The sequence below is a fragment of the Rhipicephalus microplus genome, chromosome 9 (genome assembly GCF_043290135.1).
Source record: "Rhipicephalus microplus isolate Deutch F79 chromosome 9, USDA_Rmic, whole genome shotgun sequence".
Taxonomy (NCBI): Eukaryota; Metazoa; Arthropoda; class Arachnida; order Ixodida; family Ixodidae; genus Rhipicephalus; species Rhipicephalus microplus.
The window spans coordinates 18,618,846-18,639,384 of record NC_134708.1 but is presented as its reverse complement, the minus strand read 5'-3'; the positions used below and the strand labels follow the sequence as shown (position 1 = coordinate 18,639,384).

The window sequence follows — 20,539 nt, the reverse complement described above, 5'->3', positions numbered from 1 at the left end:
TTGCATCTACGTACCCAGCACTGGCCGAGAGTCACTTGAAGTCTGTCGACATTAGGGAACAGAAACGTCACGTTTTTAAAAGAGATGCGATTTCATTTACATGCCAGGCTAACTGACCACTTGGTTTGGCACCTGAGTTGCCAGGCAATAACTGCAGGAGGCAAAAATCAGCAGACCTCTGCTGCACCCAATCGCTGTTTTACGTTTCAATACCTGCCATTGACAGTCACACAAGTTTGCCAACTCGTGTGACTGAATAACTCTGATTTACATGACATTTTAGGTCTCGCTTATCAAGCGAGACCTAATTCACACAGCAGGCCAACTTTCAACTAGCGCGATGTGACTCAGTGTCGCCGGATTGCACAGCGTACAAAGGCATCACAGACTAGCTGCCAGCGACAATGTGATGAGGCCCAGGCACAACATGCCAGCCTACGGAACCAAATATTGCAGTGGTGAACCAAGCTTTTAAGAGTTGCTAAAAAAAAGGCACATGACAACCCCTATAAGGAGAACTGCTTTTTTTGTACAGTTAACCATGCCACACTCATGTAGGTGTTATTCGAAACATGTCACCTGCAAACAGTGACAAAATGTTTTGTCTGTTTCGAAATCCCTTTAGTAAAATACAGAGTTAAAAAAACAAGAGGAAAAAAAGACAGATCCACAGCAACACCCCAAAGGGCACCATCGACATTAGTGCCTTTTTAGTAACAAAATGAAATTATGTGATCCCATCGATTCAAGTGTTTTCAAAGCTTGTCACCAGTAAATACTTGCACGCAGATTGTTTTCTAATCTTCTAAATTATTTTTAGTGGTCTTTCAAGCTCAGAGCCCTCAATAACTATTCCATGCAAACATGACTCGATTAGTACCCCAAGTTATGAGGTTTCACTACCCTGCCTGTCAAGTGTGTGTCCTTTGATCTTGCGCAAGCAATATTCATTTTTGCTTGCTGTGCACACTATACAGTTTTTCTCCAATCACAGTGAGAGAGATGTAATCAACTTAACAAGCTCTTCATTACTTTTAGTTTGTTTCGAATACCGCAGCATGGAACCCACCTTGATTGCACGACCATAACGCCGGGCCTTGGAGCTGTCGCCAAAGGACTTTGCCGCCGATTCGGCCGCGGTGTAGCTGCGTAGCCGTTCTTGGAGTGTCTCGACGAGAGGAAGCTCCCCGCTGGGGCTCACAGCAGGACTGGTGGGTGCAGGGCTGATAGAAACATTATCACCATCATCATCATGATCAGACTGACTACGTCCACTGCAGGACAAAGGCCTCTCCCATGTTCTGCCAGTCAACTCGGTCCTGTGCTTGCTGCGGCCAATTTATACCCACAAACTTCTTAATCTCATCTGCCCACCTAACCTTCTGTCTCCCCCTAACCCGCTTCCCTTCTCTGGGAATCCAGTTAGTTACCCTTAATGACCAGCGGTTATCCTTTCTACGCGCTACATGCCCGGCCCATGTCCATTTCCTCTTCTTTATTTCAACTATGATATCCTTAATCCCCGTTTGTTGCCTCATCCACTCTGCTCTCTTCTTGTCTCTTAAGGTTACACCTACCATTTTTCTTTCCATTGCTCGCTGCGTCGCCTTCAATTTAAGCTGAACCCTCTTTGTAAACAAGCTTTCAAGGGTTGATAAAAAAAAGCACACGACAACCCATATAAAGGGCAACTGCTGTTTTTGATTAAAAAATAGAAGAAACAAGGGCCAATTAATGCAACACTCTTAAGAATACAACAGAAAAAAAATCTTCAAACACAAGTTACCCGTAATTATGACATTTCTTGAAACAGGCACCCCTTCCCCCATTTTTTTTTTGTCCTCAAATCCCGTCGACAAACACGGAACTTGATGTGCAACAAAGATGTGCAACTGTGAGATCTTTTTTTTTTTTTCCTTTTTTAAGCTTCCTTTAGTTCAGCTAAAGTAAATGGTTTTCTTTTTGCGATTATTATCAGAGAACCAAGAGGTAAATATAATTTGGCTTACATACAGCAGTTACAACTGTACTGGCAAGGCATATTTTTACCCTAAAACAGGGCACAGGTGGAACTGCCAGGCCTGCTCGCGTACAGTAGAATCTAGACGATACATTATGGTTAACGAGAATTTCCCGATGATACGAATTTTAAGGTTGGTTTGGATGGACTGCATTATATGAAATATGTCGTGATTCTGTGTTATACGAACGGTTTCTCCAGCCACCACAGATGATACAAATGAACGATTGACTGCTGCATGCGAATGGGGCAATGCAACTTGCATATGGGAGGAAAGCCCATTCACACTTGACCTCGAAGGGAGTGAATGCAGCAGAACTCACAAGATTTCCCACACCTCATCCCATATGTGGCCGGAAAACCCCGCTGCGAGGCTGACGCGAGAAAATCGGTCCAAAACCAGTTTTTCCGCAACGAGATAGCAGATCGCGTTTTGCTTTACGACTTTGGCTACACTGGCTGCACTAGCTCTCAAACCACGTGATGTAAACAACTAGCCGCAGATTCAATACGGCTGCAAAGGTGTCAGCGGTGGCTCGCGATGGTGCTATCATGAACTACCCGTGCAGCACGACAAACCTCTACGCCTAGACAAGGACGCGTTCATTGAGAACCTGGTTTGGATTACGATCACTACGAACACCAGAAGTAGAAGGTGCAGCAACAGGGAGTCAGCATGCCCTAACGTGTCTCCCTTTTAGACTGCTGGCTGAATCCGTCGCCGCCGCCATAATGCCGCTGCGTCAGCTCGTGTCGCTCCTGCTGGCAAATCTCCCGAAACAACGTGTGTACAGCTGTAAACCGTTTCTTTTCAGTGCTTTGCATGCATAACTAGAACTCGGTACAAATTTTAATGCTCAGGAAACGAGCAAAATTTAACGAATTCTCAAGCGGCGAAGGCGGCGGCACTGGCATGTATACAAGGGGCGGAACGAATGTGAACATTTTCAATGGGCATGAACGTGGCTTCACGGCCTTCATTGAGAAGCATGAAAGCAAGAAAATTCAAAGACATTTTTTTTAAGCAAGAAGTATTTGATCCCAATAAGCTTCATCTTCATGATCAGCATTAACTTGTTTTTAGTTCAAATGAATTTGGGATGATACGAATAGCTTGCGTGCTCCTTTTGAATTCGTATCATTAATATTCTACTGTATTATGAAATAATGTGTAACCTCCCGCAGATATTCAAGGCAACCTAAGCGAACTATCTTATACATCAGCCTTTAATTCACGCCTCTTTATCTCTTCTTGCATTGACATAAAGTTCGAAATACACAAAAGCGTAAGGGACAGCTGGCAAATGAGATCTCACTGCTTTCACTTAGTTCCTACTGGTTAACAGACTTACCTGAGTTTGCATTTTAAGAACCCATGTGCTACTGTTAAAGCTTCCAAAAATGATATGCAGCAATGCGTGAAAAATTGTGTACCTTGTTGGAAGCACCTGGACGGCCCCTGGTGGTTTAGATGCAACCCTTGGCGGTGGTTTCGGTGCAGGCTCTTCTTCTTGCGGGTGAAGAGCGCCAAGCTCAGCCTTGAATGAAGACAAAACAAGGTTCAGCTAGCCTTAAATGTGAAGTTATTGCGGGCTCCAAGTCTTCATGCCAAAAGAACTCGGAAACGTGGCATAAAGAAAGTTGGAACTAAAGGTACTAAGGAACAAGAAAGTTTGGACAGGAAATAGCTGACTTAAAAATGTCACTCGCATTACTTTGACAAAAACAATTGGTTACCACCATGTGAAGCGGTTCAAGCATCCCATTATTGAAGTTTACACCCATGTCTTACCCGCCAGTACGTCAGAACAACTTCACGAACTTCGAAATATGTGCCTCTACTTTCTCTGCCTTGACGCACGAGATGTTTTTGAAAATTGCAGTACTTAGTGTTCGGTTTCTCTGAAATACTACACAGCACTTCACTACCGATAAACAACCAACAGACTCTAATAAACTCTAGAAATCCCGGACCTCACAGGAAGCTGGTGCGGAAACTTCAGCGTAACAGTGCCACCATTCTTCTGTGATGCATGTTACCAGGACCTACTTTCATAACAGGGACAGCCTTATAGCTACTGCAGGAGCTCCGATTTATTAGAACAGTTAAACATGATCTGTAGTGTTTCGTTCAAACACTTCAATATGTACATAGAATACTCTGTCTTTCACTACCAAATGCTGGCAAACCCTATGTAGTTAAGTGTGAACAACATAATTATCATGTATTTCTAGCTGATCCAAGTAGCACAAAAAGTACAATGCAAATAAAGAATATACTTGCATACCACTAATTCTGGGTCATCCGACAGATTGGCGTCGTCACTTTCATCCGCTGAGTTGTCCTCTTTCAGTGCAGCCGCAGCCATCATTTGAATGGATGCCAGATCTGCGGCTGAAAAAGAACATTTAAAAAAAAGAAAAAAAGGTCAAAACTAAGGATGGCATTAAAAATACCAAAACACAAACACCCTTTTTTTCCAGTGCAGAAATTGTGCCAAATTCTCTTCATAATAGCTCTGAACTGAACACCTTGGAATTCAAACACACACAAAAAAGCAGAGGTTTAATGAAGTTCACAAATGAACGATGCTTCAACCAGCTTCCCTAGCCGATCTACAAAACGAAAAGTCACTCAGAAAAATGACAGTAGAAAACTCAATCATGTAACTTAAATCATTTGCGTACTTATGAGCACTGGATCAGAACACAAATATGGAGCACATTTATATATATACTTCACAATCTTTGTACCATCAATCATGTCTTCAAGGGCATGCATTGCGCACAAAAACAATACATTGAAGCAATTATTTTACATGGCATTCATAGAAAGGATACCTTATGGTGTTTAAAACACAAGTGCCTCCCCCCTGTGAGACATAATAATTTTCTGATGAGCCAAAGGTATGCAAGACCTTGTAATATTTCCCTTGCACTTTTTATCCACATATGTAGAAACTTTTATGCATACTCTGTTTGTGCTCACAAAGCTTGACAACGGCACACTGGTAGAACCAAGAGCATTAAAGCACAAACCTGGCTTTGGCTTCGGTTTCTTCGGCTTGGCTTGGGCACGGCCAGAAAGCAGTGCCGACAACTCGGCCTCCAGATCTCCATCGTCCGCATCGTCCTCGCTATCATCATTGTCATTGCCGATGGCATCCAGATCAGGCATGTCAAAGAGCCCCAACTGCCAAGAAAGGAGTGCATTATATGCGAGAACAAAAAAATCAGTAACACTTACTACAAGTGCTTTTGGCCCTGCCCTTCTGGCATAGAAAATTATACCCTGCAGTTCCCGACACCAAGGCTGTGCCTTTTTTAAACGAATCAAGTATTTGCATTTCTCCAGTAAACCTAGTCAAAGCTTTCATGGGTAGTTTTTTAACCCTTGTGCTTGAGGACAACGGTGCTATAGTTATAGGTATAAAGTTCCGCCCTTTGGTTAAGAAGGTTACGGCAACGACGACGAAACTTTTCCTCCATGCCACCAGCACACACCACATTCAGCCTACATCAGCATTCACTGCCCACCCCGTAATCGAAGACATTTAGCATACAATTGAGCTCCTTGCGCATTCAGCAAAGTTTGCATACAACATTTATGCCTTACATAGTTGAATATATGAATAGCGCAATCCAGAAGTAATTACAGCGCAACTACAGAAGCAATAAACAAGGATAGAAAATTGCTTTTGCAGTTAAGCTGTAACTACTTCTAGGTTGCGTTATTCTATATTCAGATATGCCCTAGCAACTTTCTCATGTTTGCACGCTTCATCGAATAGCTGCTTTTGCGCTACATTGAAAAGAACAGAAAGTAGTGTGCATTTTAACATTAATATGCTCACATTAATAAAAATGTTCTGGCGCTTATTTTGTTGCACATAAAAGTATTTAGTAAAGGTTTTTCTTGCGCTTGATATGCCTGACGCATGCGCTCAACTAGTGAAGCTAGTAGCGCGCAATAACACTGAAGAACTGCGGTTCTTTTGCGATCGGTCGATTACGACTTCTGATACTGTTCACAAAAGTGACAAACACAGCCGGAGGTGGAAATTGAGAAAAGTAAAAATGAGAAATACGCAGCTGATGAGAGTCCGAAACAACAAATGCTGCTGCGTATGTAACATGTCGCAAAATGTAAGCAACGGGCTGGCACTTTTTTCTTTCTTTTTTTTTTTTTCACAACTAGAACCTCTGCTGAACCTTAGTGGGTTCAGTGTACCGAATAAACTAGCTATTTGCGGTTGCATATACAGTACTACTATATATTTCCATATGCGGCTCTTGTGGTTCTTATCGTTCTGAGTGCACAAATAGACGAACTCTGACAAATCCGCGACACAGAAGTGGAATATCAGCAGCTATTTTGACGACTAGAATGTCTACGAAACCAGCTGTCTTGAATGTTCATCGTAAACGCAGACGGCTACCGCGCACATGAGAGCCGAACAGTTTGAACAACTGTCACTCAATGTCAGCTGACGCTGTAGTTTCCCTAAGTTATGAAATGAAGGGGACACAGCGTTTTGCAACACTGGAGGCCAACAGGACAGGAGAGTAGAGTAGTTTCTTAAAAGATCACAGAGTCCTTATCGCCATAACATCCGAGCCGTGTTATGTTTACATAGTACATACGTACCATAGAGACCTACACCGCGCATTCCTACGCTGAAGCACCGACGTTTAATGGTCAGATAGGCAGCAATCACGGTCTTCGCAATCCCGACGGAAAAAGCGCGCATACTGGGCCACTCACCTGAGCCAGAGATCCTTTAGGCCCGCCAGAGCGGCCTTTGCTAGCTCCAGAGCGCCTTGCCATGTCGTTGTCTGAAGCCTTATACCATGACAAACACAAAAATACGTCCAAATGATGAGTTTCTCAGGGACATCAGGATTTGCAGCCAAGCTCAATGGGCGTGAACGGCTGGATTGGATTGTTTTGGATCGTTACGTTCGTTGCTGGCTGCTAGAGCTATGTTTTACAAAGTTTTACAAAAGTTGTTCGAAAGTGAAGCGGTGAAGCTTTCTGGTCCACACCTGCTCAAGAGGACCTCATTGCCATGAAAAGAGAAAAGTTGTTTCTACACACTTCCCGTCAGAAAAATTTTGCCGAACGCATATCGGTTGTAGTGAATCTGCATATTACTCCCGCATCGGGAGCACACATTCGTTCAAAACAAGTTATGATAAAGCAGCGACAGTTGCACCATTACCAAATTGTTTTTTTTTTTATTCTATGCCATTACTTTCCCCTCATTTTTGTTTCTGGATAAGACCAGGAGAAAGACCGCCGTTCAGCCACAAGTTTAGTTACCTTCAACGCTTGATTCAACAGAAACGACAGCGCCAGGAACATATGTTCCCAATTTTAGGAAACTCTATGGCCAGGACGTGCCAGGAGGGCCCTCACAAGAGAAAATTCTCAGAAGTATGGCGTGCGCAGGAACCCCGTTGGGTAAAGGGGGGTTTACCGCAGCGCACCTGTTCTCTACTATTATACTACTATGGCATTATTACAGGCCGACTTCTCTTAGGCGACTCGGGGGACGGGAGAGGGGGCGGTACTCCCATACGCACGCATATGCCCACAAAGGCCGCGGGAGGTCCCCCTTATGCTTCGATTTCTGCCGCTCTATCCTTTCTCCACCCTTGCATTACTCGCTTCCCTGACCCATTCCTTACTATCAGACACAACGCGCATCCCCACCTTTTCGAGACTACACGAAAAAAATGGCTTCCAGACAAGTTTCATGTTGCAGTAGGTAGATGAACCACTTTATTTTAAAAAAATACACAGCTGCATATGGCATACATACGTTATACTTGCTTCCAATATGGTAGATGCTCCAGGCCATCGTGGTTGACAACCGAGTGATGTCCATTCACCTCATTCAGTCATTTGCACACTTAATGAGGGATTCACGCCAATACGGTCAACTCCAAGATCAATCTGTGGTGGCTGCAGTGATCACATGGACAGAGTAACCCTGAACTTCGTGGTACCTCCCAGGTTCAACAAGGCAATGACTGGGACTAGTTGGTTTATGTTGAAGTTTTGAATATATGCCGCATGAATAAATTGTAACAAAGAAGATGGACCAACAGCCAGAGGTTAAAGACTGAACACTTTGTTCTGTTAACTTGTGCCAATTTGCGTCACCCACATTGTAGTTAACAGCGCATACTGAAAACTTGCAGATACAGAATAGCTGGGTGCTTGGACTTGAAAACGAAAAGTATTGAACAGCGTACTAACCTTTTCCACAACTTAAAACAACTGCATCCACATAAAACATGAAATTGATGCAGAAGTAAAAGATTATCGCTGCGGAAGACAGGAACTAGTTTTCCTTTTCACTCGAGAAATTCCAAAATGTTAGAATGTTGCCGATTGCGTGAACATTTACAATAAAAAGAGCTAACTTTTTATATGCATCTCATTGTTCCTTCTAACGACCACCAAGTTTGTAATCATAAAAAAAGATCAGGACATAAATGCTAGAACAAGAGAACAATTACCCTATCACGTGACTACGTTCTCAATGCAACCAGTGTCAGTCATCCACCCTTAGCCCCCAACATGCTCAGCAGTCCTCCCTTTCACATAACGCCTCCACAACTACAAATCGTGACAAGTTTTTGCAGCTAATATGGCGGGCAACTTGTAGTTTGTTAATCATCGTGTAACAAAAGTTTTATGTCATAACAACTGTGGCTGAAAGTTGAAGCGAAGCTGCTGAATGCCAGATCTGCATGCTGAAAAAAGCGTAGCTACAGACCAACAAGATTGCGATGGAAACAATGCCGCCTTATTTTGGTAGTCTACTACTCTTTTGCATCGCATGTTTGCGACTCTTCGCACTTTCCAAGGATCGTCCCAGGTAAAGGGACACTAAAGGCAAATATTAGGCTTATGTTGATTGCTGAAATGGCGGTACAGAAATCATGTAGTGCTACTTTCGTGCGAAAGAAGGGCGTATTTTGAAATGAAATCCCATTTTAATGGTCTGCATTGGGTTAGAGCCCTTCAAATGCTCTGCCTAACATCAGCCGTCTCACGTCACTGTTGTTGTGCACCACGTTGCCCGGCTTTACTGCGCCGCCGCCAACACTTGTAACAGCAGAGCGATAGTGGAAGCCACAGAAGCAACAACGGTCATTGAACAATTTTCTGCCATCAAAGAGGCCACGGTTCTGCTTGCTTGGTTCAACTGGGCTCTGCTAGACACCACCTAGCCAGCCTAACCAGGCGAAAACGCAATTTTTGAACCTCTCTCCATAGTAACGCCAGTCACTTCTTTTTTTTACAAGTTGAACATAAATGGGCAAGCAGCATTTTATAACGTCTCGAAGCACTGAAGGTTATTTATTGCAACTAGTTTCACTACAAGTGATCGTAATTGATGCTTCGACATCATCGAAATCATTTCCAAACTATCCCACTCGTGGGGAGCCCGTCGTGTGGTGCATTAAGCTTAATTTTTTGGCAAGTAGGGCACTGCTGTTGATAATATTGTCTTCTCATACATTGAGCTTGAACTTACAAAAATGTTATTTGCCTTTAGTGTCACTTAACTGAGGTTCTGGTTAATGTGACCTAATCAGCGAGGGTTTGATGCGATTCAACAATGTATATGCTGGCCGCAAGCAGAGAACATGTTCATATTGTCAGATTTCCCAAATTAATGAGCTTTCGCTGAGCACATTCCCAGTACCAATACTTTCATACAAAAATAAGTATAATGGTACAGAACTTCAGAAATTTCAAGGCTCTCCAGTTTTCCCGACAGGTTGAGAGCGCTTTTTTACCATATATACTAGCACTCTTTTGAAAGAGCCCACAGAACGAATTTTTGATTGGTCACTTAAACCATCTGAAAGGAGAGGTTTTTAGTGAACTCCTGTCTGGCAGTAGTGAGTCACCAAGACTGTGAGCGAATGCACAACAGCAACCCTGCCACACCGTTCTCACATAACCTTGAAAATGTCAGGAGTGATAACTGAAAGCATTAAGAATTCATAATCCACCATAAATGGTCACAACAGTACTAACGACAGGTGAGCACGATACTCGAGGACTGGTTCGTCCCTTGTAATGCATTTGCCCATTTGTTGTGAGCAGTTCTGACCATCCCAGACGAGCTAGTCCGAATTACTATCCTTGTCAAGCGGACTATACTACACTTAATACTCTTAAGATTAAAGTTGAATCTTACAACAATTCAACTAAGTTGAATTTTTACACGATTATAGGCTTTGTTATATCAGGAAATTCATTATAAAGGTTGTATTGCCAGCACTATATTTACAGCACGGCTATTTTTGTTTCCTTCGTTATAACCACTATTTCGTTATATTCAGTATTTTACCGAGGTTTGGTGTACTTGGCCCATAATGTGATGGTCCATCTTATTGCTGTATTCTGCGAGAGCGTTTATGCAGTGACGAGGCTTGCCCCCCACCCCCCTCCCATTCTCCCAAGGTTCATTACTGCCAAATTGGTAGAAACCTGACCTAGCAGTGCGTAAATCCTGGGAACTCTTATAATCGCAGAATTCAATGCAGCTTCTTTTTTTTACCATTACCATACACAATAGAACTTCAATATTTAAAAACTTTCATGTCGGGGAAGAGGTGACGCAGCCCGTATACATTTTTCGCCCTCACCATTTACATGGCACATGCCTCGCCAACTTGCCTTCTCGCACTGCCCAATTAACGTGTAACACCGATAATATCTGCTACTGCCAACTTCATTCAAATGCTTTCTTCGAGTGAATTTGCTCATTGCAAGCACCGCTCTAGTGTGCTTTCAAAAACTTCAAAAGGGCTAGCTGCTTCTCCAACTGCAACTACTTCTGTAAAGACGTTTTCATAAAGCTCGATTACTTTAGCTTTACAGAAACATAAAAAATATGTGCAGATATGCTAATGAGCAATTATACAGAAATAATTAATGCCAAATACATTAGATCTTAAATAGGGCTATAATTTGGTATGTACATGCTGCTGACTTTCCATTATTACATTCCACCTGCTATAGGCAAAAAAGCAATAAATGCAGTAGTGTATTTAAAGTCTTGACATATTTCTTTTGTATAATTGAACAAGCACCGGTATATAAGCATGCAACACTCCCACTTAAAGCATACAACACCAAACCAAATACGTCTGAAGAGCCCACGTACAGCCTTATGCTTTGGGAGGACTCTTGCATTAACCTCCTGCAACAGAGAAACATACATATTACAAAACACCGCGTGCTTCTATAGCCAGGAACTACTTTAGAAGGCAGCACCATTTCCACTTCTAAAGTGCAAATGCAGACAAGCCGGAACCAATAGCCAGTGACTGTTTTGAACTATTCTGTATTAGTTGATACTGTGTCTAACAAAATTTCTGTTACCTCTTCCCCCCCCCCTCCCCACTTCAATGTACGTTTGTACACCAAGGCTATGCTAAATGAGATGCTCAATAGGAGATCGCACGCAGCACATGAGCAGAATCATTTCTTTAGTTGCAGAAGCAATCGGCTGTCACGCTGCCTCTTGAAGTTGTACATAACTACAGAAGCACACTGAAACGCAGACATAATAAAGTACCCAAACACTGTTTTAGTGGCATAACACATTTATTTCAAGTGGCTCAGATTGATCACACCTTCAATATTTACAACACTCACACACAGGTACATCAGTGTCTCATTCAAAACATATTTACAGCCATTTTAAATACACAAGAAATGTTTACGACAGCGTATCTTTCAACAGTCAACAAAAGTAAGAATGCTTGGCTCTACTAACCAGCAACAATCCTGAACAAACAAATAAAATCTGATCAAGAAATATTATACTAGGGGAAAAAAAATCACCGAGGTTTTACCGGAGACCTACCACATACCATCTTGACCCATGCGTGGTGATCCTTGAGGCAGCACCCAGTCAGCAGTGGAAGCTATAAAGCAAAAAGCTTCTCCAATAACTGGTTCTTGAGGCCAGCGCGACAAGTGTCTGTGTTGCTCTGTCTAAATGCTCACACAACTCTCACAAACAATCAAACTGTCGAAATAAGTGTCTAAGCTGGTAAGGCACCTATGAGTAACAAAGGCAAGTCTAAACGGAGCCTACGGCGTCGCTAACTGTTTGTGTGTGTGCAGTTTTGGGGGTGGTTAACAGATACCAACCATCGTAGATGGTGTGGAAGGATTGTGAGACCAAGATCCTCGTCTCTGTGCCGAGCGTGGGCGGCCGGTACCAGACTCGCAGGCCTCTACCGTCCAGAGACGATCACCTGAAACGAGAAAAACCGTGAAAAGCAAAGAGAGAGGTGTCTGTCCTCAGTTCAATCTGGAAGCGGCACACACACAGTTCACATTCGAAGTCCTTAAACAGATAACAGCTGGTAAATAAGGACACGCTGTACCGACCATCGTATGTCGCGTCTGTCCAGAAGGTTCACACCAGGAATCGAAAAAAAAAAAAAAGGCGGCCTTTCCCCAGGCGCGATTCTTGTCACCCCCCCCCCCCCCCCCCCCGCTTGCTTGGTGCACTCACTGTCCATCTTGCCAAGCATCCTCGGACTTAGCGGCACATCGATGACAGAATTCCAACGACACAGTGCCGTTGGCTACGTGGATACACACACCACCCGCCTTCTTGTCGACGGGCGGCCTCCTCTTGCCGCCTGCAGCGACGTAATCGTGGTCTTCCTCCACCCTCTCGCGCTTCAGCGTGTCGCCACTCTTGGTACTGGTCGCCAGGCTAGGCCTAACCGCCCGAATGCTGCGCACCAAGGTCTTTATCTCGTCCGCATTGCACAGCACGCTTCTCAAGTACTGCACTTCTTCGCTAAGCTCTTCAATCTCGCGTCTCATCTCTTGCGCTCGCCTCTTCATAGTCGCGTTCTCGGATGAAAGATGGCGAACGCTTCGCTCGAGTTTGTTCACGTACAACTTTTTCCTTATCCTGTTCTCTCTAGCGGCAATGGCGTTCTTGCTCATGCAACTGCCGCGGGTCTTCATCGCGTCCGAGTAATCCTCTTCCTCGTCTTCTAAGTAACCCGGCGAAACGGATTCTTCTTCGCACTCGTCTACACGAACTTCGTCAAAGCTGCAAAGCGCCTCGCTCTTGGCGCGGGAACGCGACTTACCGGCGAGCGCGGCGTAGTTAGGCCTAGACTGGCGCCGAGACTTGGACGAACGGGTAGGCGACGTCGGGGTCAGTCCGGCCGACTCGTACTGAGCACCGCCCCGTTCTTCTTCGGTGGTCGGCGGCGACAGCTCGCAGACTTCGATGTCGGAGAAGATGCTATCGCCACCGTCAGCTCCTCCGTCCAAGAAGTGGCCCATCATGATGTCTCGAAGAATGGGTCCGGCGTCCATTTCCAACTCGGCCTGGAGAGCTGGAGGAAAAAGAAACGAGTCCGCGGCGGACATTATTGTGGCTTGGCGTTCTTACTATACTGCTTAACGTGACTTTCTAAGCGCAGCGTACCCGGTTTGGCTTAGCTGTAGCTGAGAATTTCTGGGCTGCTGAACTGCACGCGAGAAAACGTTTTACTAACGCTAGAACCATGACCTACTACACTCCTGACCTGTTCAGATAGCGGGGTTCCTATGGGAGCGCGTGTCCCCGCTCTCGTTCAATCGCTCGCCGTAGGTGGCGCTACCTATAACCTGTTCGTCTGCTACTTTACGGCTGTTTGGACGGCGCTAGAGTAAGAACGGCTGCATTCCGTGATGAACAGCCGGCATATATGTGACTATTTTTTCACTTAGATGACTGGTCAAGTAAGCTGTTCAGTGTGACGAAAAATTTATTGCACACTGGTGGACAAATGCGAGAATCCGTAGACTTACATAGTGTAGGACAGCATATGTGATGTTGCGTCCATTTAATTGCAAAGAATTTGTGAATGACTTTTGAAATATTTGTTTCAAAATTATTTTTCATTAGTGCATAATAATTACGCAATATGAGTGCTCTGTTGGCCGAAATATGACCACGAACACTGAAGCTGACGTCAGCGAACAGGTGCTGACTAGCGCCACAGTGCTCGTAGGTGACGGCCCTAGCGGCAGAAGGTATGAACTAGAACGTGGGCGCTGGAAGAGGTGCTCTCTGGGCAGGTCAGGAGTGTAGTAGGTCATGGCTAGAACACTAGCAAACAAGAAAACGACTGCACGTTGTTGCCAACTGAAAACACTTTCATTACGTTTGCGAGGCTAAACTTGGCGTACTAGCTGAACATCGTAAAAAGCGTATTATTGTGTAAAACTTTGTCGTAAAAAGTGAACAATAAATTCAACAATTTTTTGTTGACACAAATAATTATTTATTGTAATATTTATTTTAAAACAAATATTTTGGCATTGTTAATTATTTAAACAGGGTTAAATATTGTTTTGAACCTCAAAGATCTGCAATTGTACTATCTTGTTGCTTAAGTTTTCAGAGGCCAGTTATTCACAGAGCTGCTAAAGCTATATAATAAAAAATAAGACTTCTTTATAATAAGTAAAAAAGTTCATTATGCTGTTTTTTACATTAAAAACAAGTAACTGTATATTTGTTATTTCACGTTAACCGTGAAAGTAACTGCCTTTATTATTACGACTGTGATATTTTAACGCGGCTAAGTTTAAACGCGAGAAATGGCTGGTTCGCTGACGCATCTTCGCAAAATCTCGAAGCGCTCAAACGGGGACATGCAAGAAAATGAAGATCACACCACGAATACATCGTAGCGCGTTGCGCGTTTATTTCTGTGCCATCGTCAATATTTACGAAGTTCGTGAAGCATGCTAAAATCCCAACAAACTAATAAATGAGGTGCAGGTTTCGACCATATCTGCTGCTGCTGCTGCTGTTTTTGATGCGCTTTGCAGTCAGCTTCTGAACGTAGTCCACGGCAATCTTTACTACAAGAAATATTCGATAAGTAATATACTAAGGCAATATATTTATTAAAATAGAGACGTTAGAATTCAAGATAATCGCGGAACTATTCTATTCCTTTTTCTGTGCTTTTCGCCGCCATTATAGCCGTCTGCAGTTGGTCGAAGCGACGGCTAATGGTGGCGAAAAGCGCAGAGAAAGGAATAGCATGGTTCCGCGATCGCATCCGTGATCAGGGAAGCTATTCTCGTGGTGTCCACTTCAGCCTTTAGTTGGAGCTCGGCGAGCGGCGCGCCCCCTGTTTCCGCAAGAAATTATGCCCCCAGATATACGTTGATCTGAACGTCCGGCGTGTATGTCCATGTATGTGTATGCATCTTTTTTTCCCCTTTTATTTTTCTACCTGTCTTCGGTGAAACCCCTACCCCCCCCCCCCCCCACCCCTATGCATGGTATCAAACCGGTTACGTTTACCAGGTAAACCTTCGAGCGTTTTCATTCGAGTGTTTACCAGGTAAACCTTCGAGTGTTTTCATCTCTCTCCCTCGCTCTTTCTCTCTCTCTCTCTCTCTTTCTCTCTCTATCTATCTATCTATCTATCTATCTATCTCTTTTTTTTTCTCTTTCTCTCTCTTTCTCTCTGTTCACCTTATGTAACTGACTAGACGATACAAACTGCATTGCCTCTAGATGATATTAAGCTGCGTGACCGTACTGGCTTGTAGTGATTGACTGAGTGACCAACCTGCACTCGGACTTAACTGAAGCTATAGTGAGTGATGAGGTGTTGACAGAGCCGCTATAGCACCTACTCCACGCTTCCCCTTCCCGTGTGCCCCCCTTTCGTGTGTCCACCCTTAATTTTGCAATTCTTTAACGTGACTTAGTGGGCCGCTTGCTGCAATATTCGTGGTGCAATGCCAGCAATCGGGATGAATGTTTAAAAAAAAAACGAGTAAGTACTGGGAATGTGAGAGCGACATATAGTCAGGCCACCCTTCCTGCCGATTTTTCTGTTTCCGATCTATCAATAATAATAATAATAATAATAATAATAATAATAATAATAATAATAATAATAATAATAATAATAATAATAATAATAATAATAATAATAATAATAATAATAATAATAATAATAATAATAATAATAATAATAATATAAATTATTATTATTATTATTATTATTATTATTATTATTATTATTATTATTATTATTATTATTATTATTATTATTATTATTATTATTATTATTATTATTATTATTATTTTTGGCGTTTTGCGTTCCAAAAAACCCCCATATGTATGATTACGAGAGACGCCGTAGTGGAGGGCTCCCGCAATTTTGCCCATCTGGCATTGTTTAACGAGCAGTAACAGCCCACAACACACAGGCCGTTAGCATTTCCACTGTATCAAAATGCGACTTCTATGATCGGGATCGAATCCGCGACCTTTGGGACAAAAGGAGCACCATAACCACTGCTTCCCCGTGGTGGATAATTGCTGACATTCATTAACGTAGCCAATGGAATGGTGAAGAACGAGGTGAAGAACTCCCCCCCCCCCCCCCCCCCGAAGTTTTCGATTTTTGTATGTGTACACAACAGTGGCGTAGCCAGGTGGTGGGAAAAAGGGAGGTTCAGACTTCTTGTGATATATTCAATTATGCATGCAAACGCACACACGAACAATGAAACGCTACTGGTATACACAGGCTCACATATAGACATATGAACGAACATGCGCAAAAGGTAGACGAACCCCCACCACCTAGGAAAAAAGTTCTGGTTGTGCCCTTGTCGGCATAGTGTTACTTAACTCTTTAAAGACGAGTTATTCCGCAACATGTCTGTCATTCGCAAGCACTGCGAAGTCCCGGTAACGTGTGCGTACGCCCGCCCGCATCTGCCCACGAAACAAACCAAATTCCTGCCTGGCGCTGCGCAGCCTCGGGCTATTTTTCCTCAAAGTTCCACTGCCCCATCTCGGGCCGCGCACGCCATGCACCCACGCCACGTATAGGGTCTCGCATGCAATCACCGTGTGCTCAGAGGCCATTCGCTATAGCGCGCGCCGTACAAATTAAAATGACCAGCGCTTCCCCGTTCTATACACGGTGTCGGCCGGAGCACGCAATCGGGTCGCCGCGCACCACACTACTGGTTGTCTTTCTCGGAAGAAGTTTGGGTGGCGCTGGTGGGCGCGCGTAATACACAGCGCGGCTGCAGTCGCGCGCGAGGAGTTGATAGCGCAGATGTGGTCTTCACACGAGAAACCGCGACGCGCGGGGGCGCTGACTGCCTCGCCGGGATCCGATACTCGCCCCCGCAGTCCGCACCGAGGCTAGCTGCTGCCGCTTCCCACACGAGGCGCAACATGTGGTGACCCGGTCGGCGTCTTTCTCCCGCCTCCTCCTTTAGGACGCCGCGGTGTTGGAAACCACGGCGCGAACACTGCAGACGCGCGCCCCGGACAGTGGAAAGAAGTGCGTGATTACAGCCGTTAACTGGAAGAGCAAGTAACCCAAACGCGCGGGGCAGGCTTTGTTCATGTGTTTGTTTATATGAACAAAAAAAAAAGAAGGGGGAAGATAGGGTATACGTTAGATCCGACTGTCCTAACAACATGGTATTAGTAGTGAAAAAGAACACAAAAGCTAGAGAAAGCTACAATAAATAAAATAATACAAAAAGAGAGAAGTGATTAGAAGATATATACGGTTGTTCTTGTTACTGCTGCTCCTGCTGTTGTTGTTTGTTTGTTCTTGTAGTTGCTTACACATGTGGCACATACTCACTGATGAATTACGCTCGAAGAAAGCCACTAAAGCGCGGAGAGAGAGAGAGAAAAAAAAACTTTATTTGCGCATAACGCGGAGCATTCCAAATGGTCGGGCCCCTATTCCAGGGCTCCGGTGGCCCTAGCCATCATCTCTACCCGTTGGACCAGCCAGCGCTGATCAACAATGGCCGAGCTGGACAGCAGCGCCTCCCATTGTTCCTCTGTGTTGTTCATGTTGTGGTGTTCTTCATTGTGATGCGTACACTCCCACGTGATGTGAAACAGAGTTGGTGTGGCCCCACACCACGGACATATATCTTTGTATGCTGTGGGGTAGAATACATGCAGCCTGTGGAAGTTCGTGTATGTGTTTGTTTGGATTCTGCGTAATGCCACCGATTCCATTGCTGTAAGTTTCTTATGCGGTGCTGGATACACTTTTCTATTGTCCCTGTAATACTGAAGAATTGCACCAAAGTTAGGGTCTAGGGGCGTTGGATCCTCTATTGCAGGAAATTGGAAAAAAAAAAACTGAGAGTAGAAAGGAGTATTAGGAATGAATAATTTGCTTATTTTACATGTTTTGATGAAAGCTATGTGAGCTGACATTATTATTATTATTATTATTATTATTATTATTATTATTATTATTATTATTATTATTATTATTATTATTATTATTATTATTATTATTATTATTATTATTGTTGTTGTTGTTGTTGTTGTTGTTGTTGTTGTTGTTGTTGTTGTTGTTGTTGTTGTTGTTGTCAGCGTTGAAATCGTTGTTTTCAACCATGTATCGCTCACACCCACTCGGATCAATAAAATATTGTGCACACTGCTAACAGTCCGAAAATATAGTTGGAAGTAAAGCTGTTCCCTTATGCGCACAGAGTTGTTGTTTTCTTTTTTATTAGAAAGCCTGCCTTTAGAGGAAAGACATATGTTTGGCACGGTCAGCCACTGTGATGTCAGCTTCTTACCCAAACCATGTATAAATGAGTGTGTGTGTGTGTGTGTGTGTGTGTGTGTGTGTGTGTGTGTGTGTGTGTGTGTGTGTGTGTGTGTGTGTGTGTGTGTGTGTGTGTGTGTGTGTGTGTGTGTGTGTGTGTGTGTGTGTGTGTGTGTGTGTGTGTGTGTGTGTGTGTGTGTGTGTGTGTGTGTGTGTGTGTGTGTGTGTGTGTGTGTGTGTGTGTGTGTGTGTGTGTGTGTGTGTGTGTGTGTGTGTGTGTGTGTGTGTGTGTGTGTGTGTGTGTGTGTGTGTGTGTGTGTGTGTGTGTGTGTGTGTGTGTGTGTGTGTGTGTGTGTGTGTGTGTGTGTGTGTGTGTGTGTGTGTGTGTGTGTGTGTGTGTGTGTGTGTGTGTGTGTGTGTGTGTGTGTGTGTGTGTGTGTGTGTGTGTGTGTGTGTGTGTGTGTGTGTGTGTGTGTGTGTGTGTGTGTGTGTGTGTGTGTGTGTGTGTGTGTGTGTGTGTGTGTGTGTGTGTGTGTGTGTGTGTGTGTGTGTGTGTGTGTGTGTGTGTGTGTGTGTGTGTGTGTGTGTGTGTGTGTGTGTGTGTGTGTGTGTGTGTGTGTGTGTGTGTGTGTGTGTGTGTGTGTGTGTGTGTGTGTGTGTGTGTGTGTGTGTGTGTGTGTGTGTGTGTGTGTGTGTGTGTGTGTGTGTGTGTGTGTGTGTGTGTGTGTGTGTGTGTGTGTGTGTGTGTGTGTGTGTGTGTGTGTGTGTGTGTGTGTGTGTGTGTGTGTGTGTGTGTGTGTGTGTGTGTGTGTGTGTGTGTGTGTGTGTGTGTGTGTGTGTGTGTGTGTGTGTGTGTGTGTGTGTGTGTGTGTGTGTGTGTGTGTGTGTGTGTGTGTGTGTGTGTGTGTGTGTGTGTGTGTGTGTGTGTGTGTGTGTGTGTGTGTGTGTGTGTGTGTGTGTGTGTGTGTGTGTGTGTGTGTGTGTGTGTGTGTGTGTGTGTGTGTGTGTGTGTGTGTGTGTGTGTGTGTGTGTGTGTGTGTGTGTGTGTGTGTGCAAATAGATAGCTGAACGTTTTGAGGGAGATTTGAAAGCACCCTTTTGGCTTAGCAAGTGTCGTCTGGGTGTCTCGTTCAATATGCTTAAAATATAAAGAGAGGGAATGATATATATACACTGTCTGCGTCATACATGCCCGCATTTCTGGAAAAAATAAACACACACATGAGTTTGCAGGCTCGTCTGACCCGGAGGTCGTGAGTTCGATTCTCGGAAGCCCGTCCGCGACAAGACGGTAGTCACGTGATTTTGGCAACGAGATGCAGAAATGGCAGCAAGCCAAATTTCGTACACTTATTTTTTTTCTTCCGAGACGCAGACGTCGCCTCCGAAACCATTCGAACCAACAAGGGCAGGACGTATACGTATACAAGACGAGGACTGTATCGCACGAGATGCATAGGCGATATCATCTGCCCATTGGTGATATAGATTCCACCTGTAATAATAGACCAATGCAGGAGTAGATTGATTAACACATTGCTGATATTTGGCGTCCAAATCGAATACATGCGACATTATTGACAACAACGGCGTAACACGCATCGCGTTAATTTGTGTGTCTCTGTCTCATGAACGTGCGCACAAAAATACAATCGCATTCTGCGCTGGTCATGCATGCGTTATAATTGATTGATAGGCGGGGTTTAACGTCCCAAAACCGCCATATGATTGTGAGAGACGCCTATAGTGGAGGACTCCGGGGACACACACACACACCGGCACACACACAAACACACACACACACACACACACACACACACACACACACACACACACACTGAAATAGCTTCTTGTCACACGCAGACATTTCACCGATAG

At 44.1% G+C, this 20,539-nt stretch overlaps 2 protein-coding genes across 5 annotated transcripts in view; both read right to left on the bottom strand.

The window, feature by feature from the left end:
* Nucleotides 1-6,968, bottom strand: part of l(2)gd1 (lethal (2) giant discs 1) — a 40,367-nt gene extending 33,399 nt beyond the window's left edge. For all 3 annotated transcript variants that reach the window (XM_075873233.1, XM_075873234.1, XM_075873235.1), the window contains exons 1-5: nt 6,786-6,968; nt 5,060-5,213; nt 4,309-4,415; nt 3,455-3,558; nt 1,070-1,223 (exon numbers count right to left, since the gene is read on the bottom strand). In XM_075873233.1, the coding sequence (XP_075729348.1) occupies nt 1,070-1,223; nt 3,455-3,558; nt 4,309-4,415; nt 5,060-5,213; nt 6,786-6,848 (582 nt within the window). In that variant the 5' untranslated portion in view covers nt 6,849-6,968. The remainder of the gene's footprint in view (nt 1-1,069; nt 1,224-3,454; nt 3,559-4,308; nt 4,416-5,059; nt 5,214-6,785) is intronic.
* Nucleotides 6,969-11,641: 4,673 nt separating this feature from the next.
* Nucleotides 11,642-13,635, bottom strand: LOC119163551 (uncharacterized). Of its 2 annotated transcripts, XM_037415571.2 has the most exons (4): nt 13,522-13,635; nt 13,178-13,429; nt 12,213-12,319; nt 11,642-11,983 (listed from the first exon to the last, which is right to left on the bottom strand). In XM_037415571.2, exons 2-4 carry the CDS (start codon nt 13,407-13,409, stop codon nt 11,897-11,899), a joined length of 426 nt encoding a protein of 141 aa, XP_037271468.2. In that variant the 5' UTR covers nt 13,410-13,429; nt 13,522-13,635; the 3' UTR covers nt 11,642-11,896. The 2 variants fall into 2 exon arrangements, with proteins under 2 accessions (XP_037271468.2, XP_037271466.2); XM_037415569.2 differs by lacking the exons at nt 11,642-11,983; nt 12,213-12,319 and having other exon boundaries at nt 12,392-13,429.
* Between the last annotated feature and the right edge of the window lie 6,904 nt (nt 13,636-20,539).

Excerpts from the sequence above, each read along its gene's own strand:
- LOC119163551 (XM_037415569.2), bottom strand. The coding sequence starts at position 13,409 with ATGGACGCCGGACCCATTCTTCGAGACATCATGATGGGCCACTTCTTG.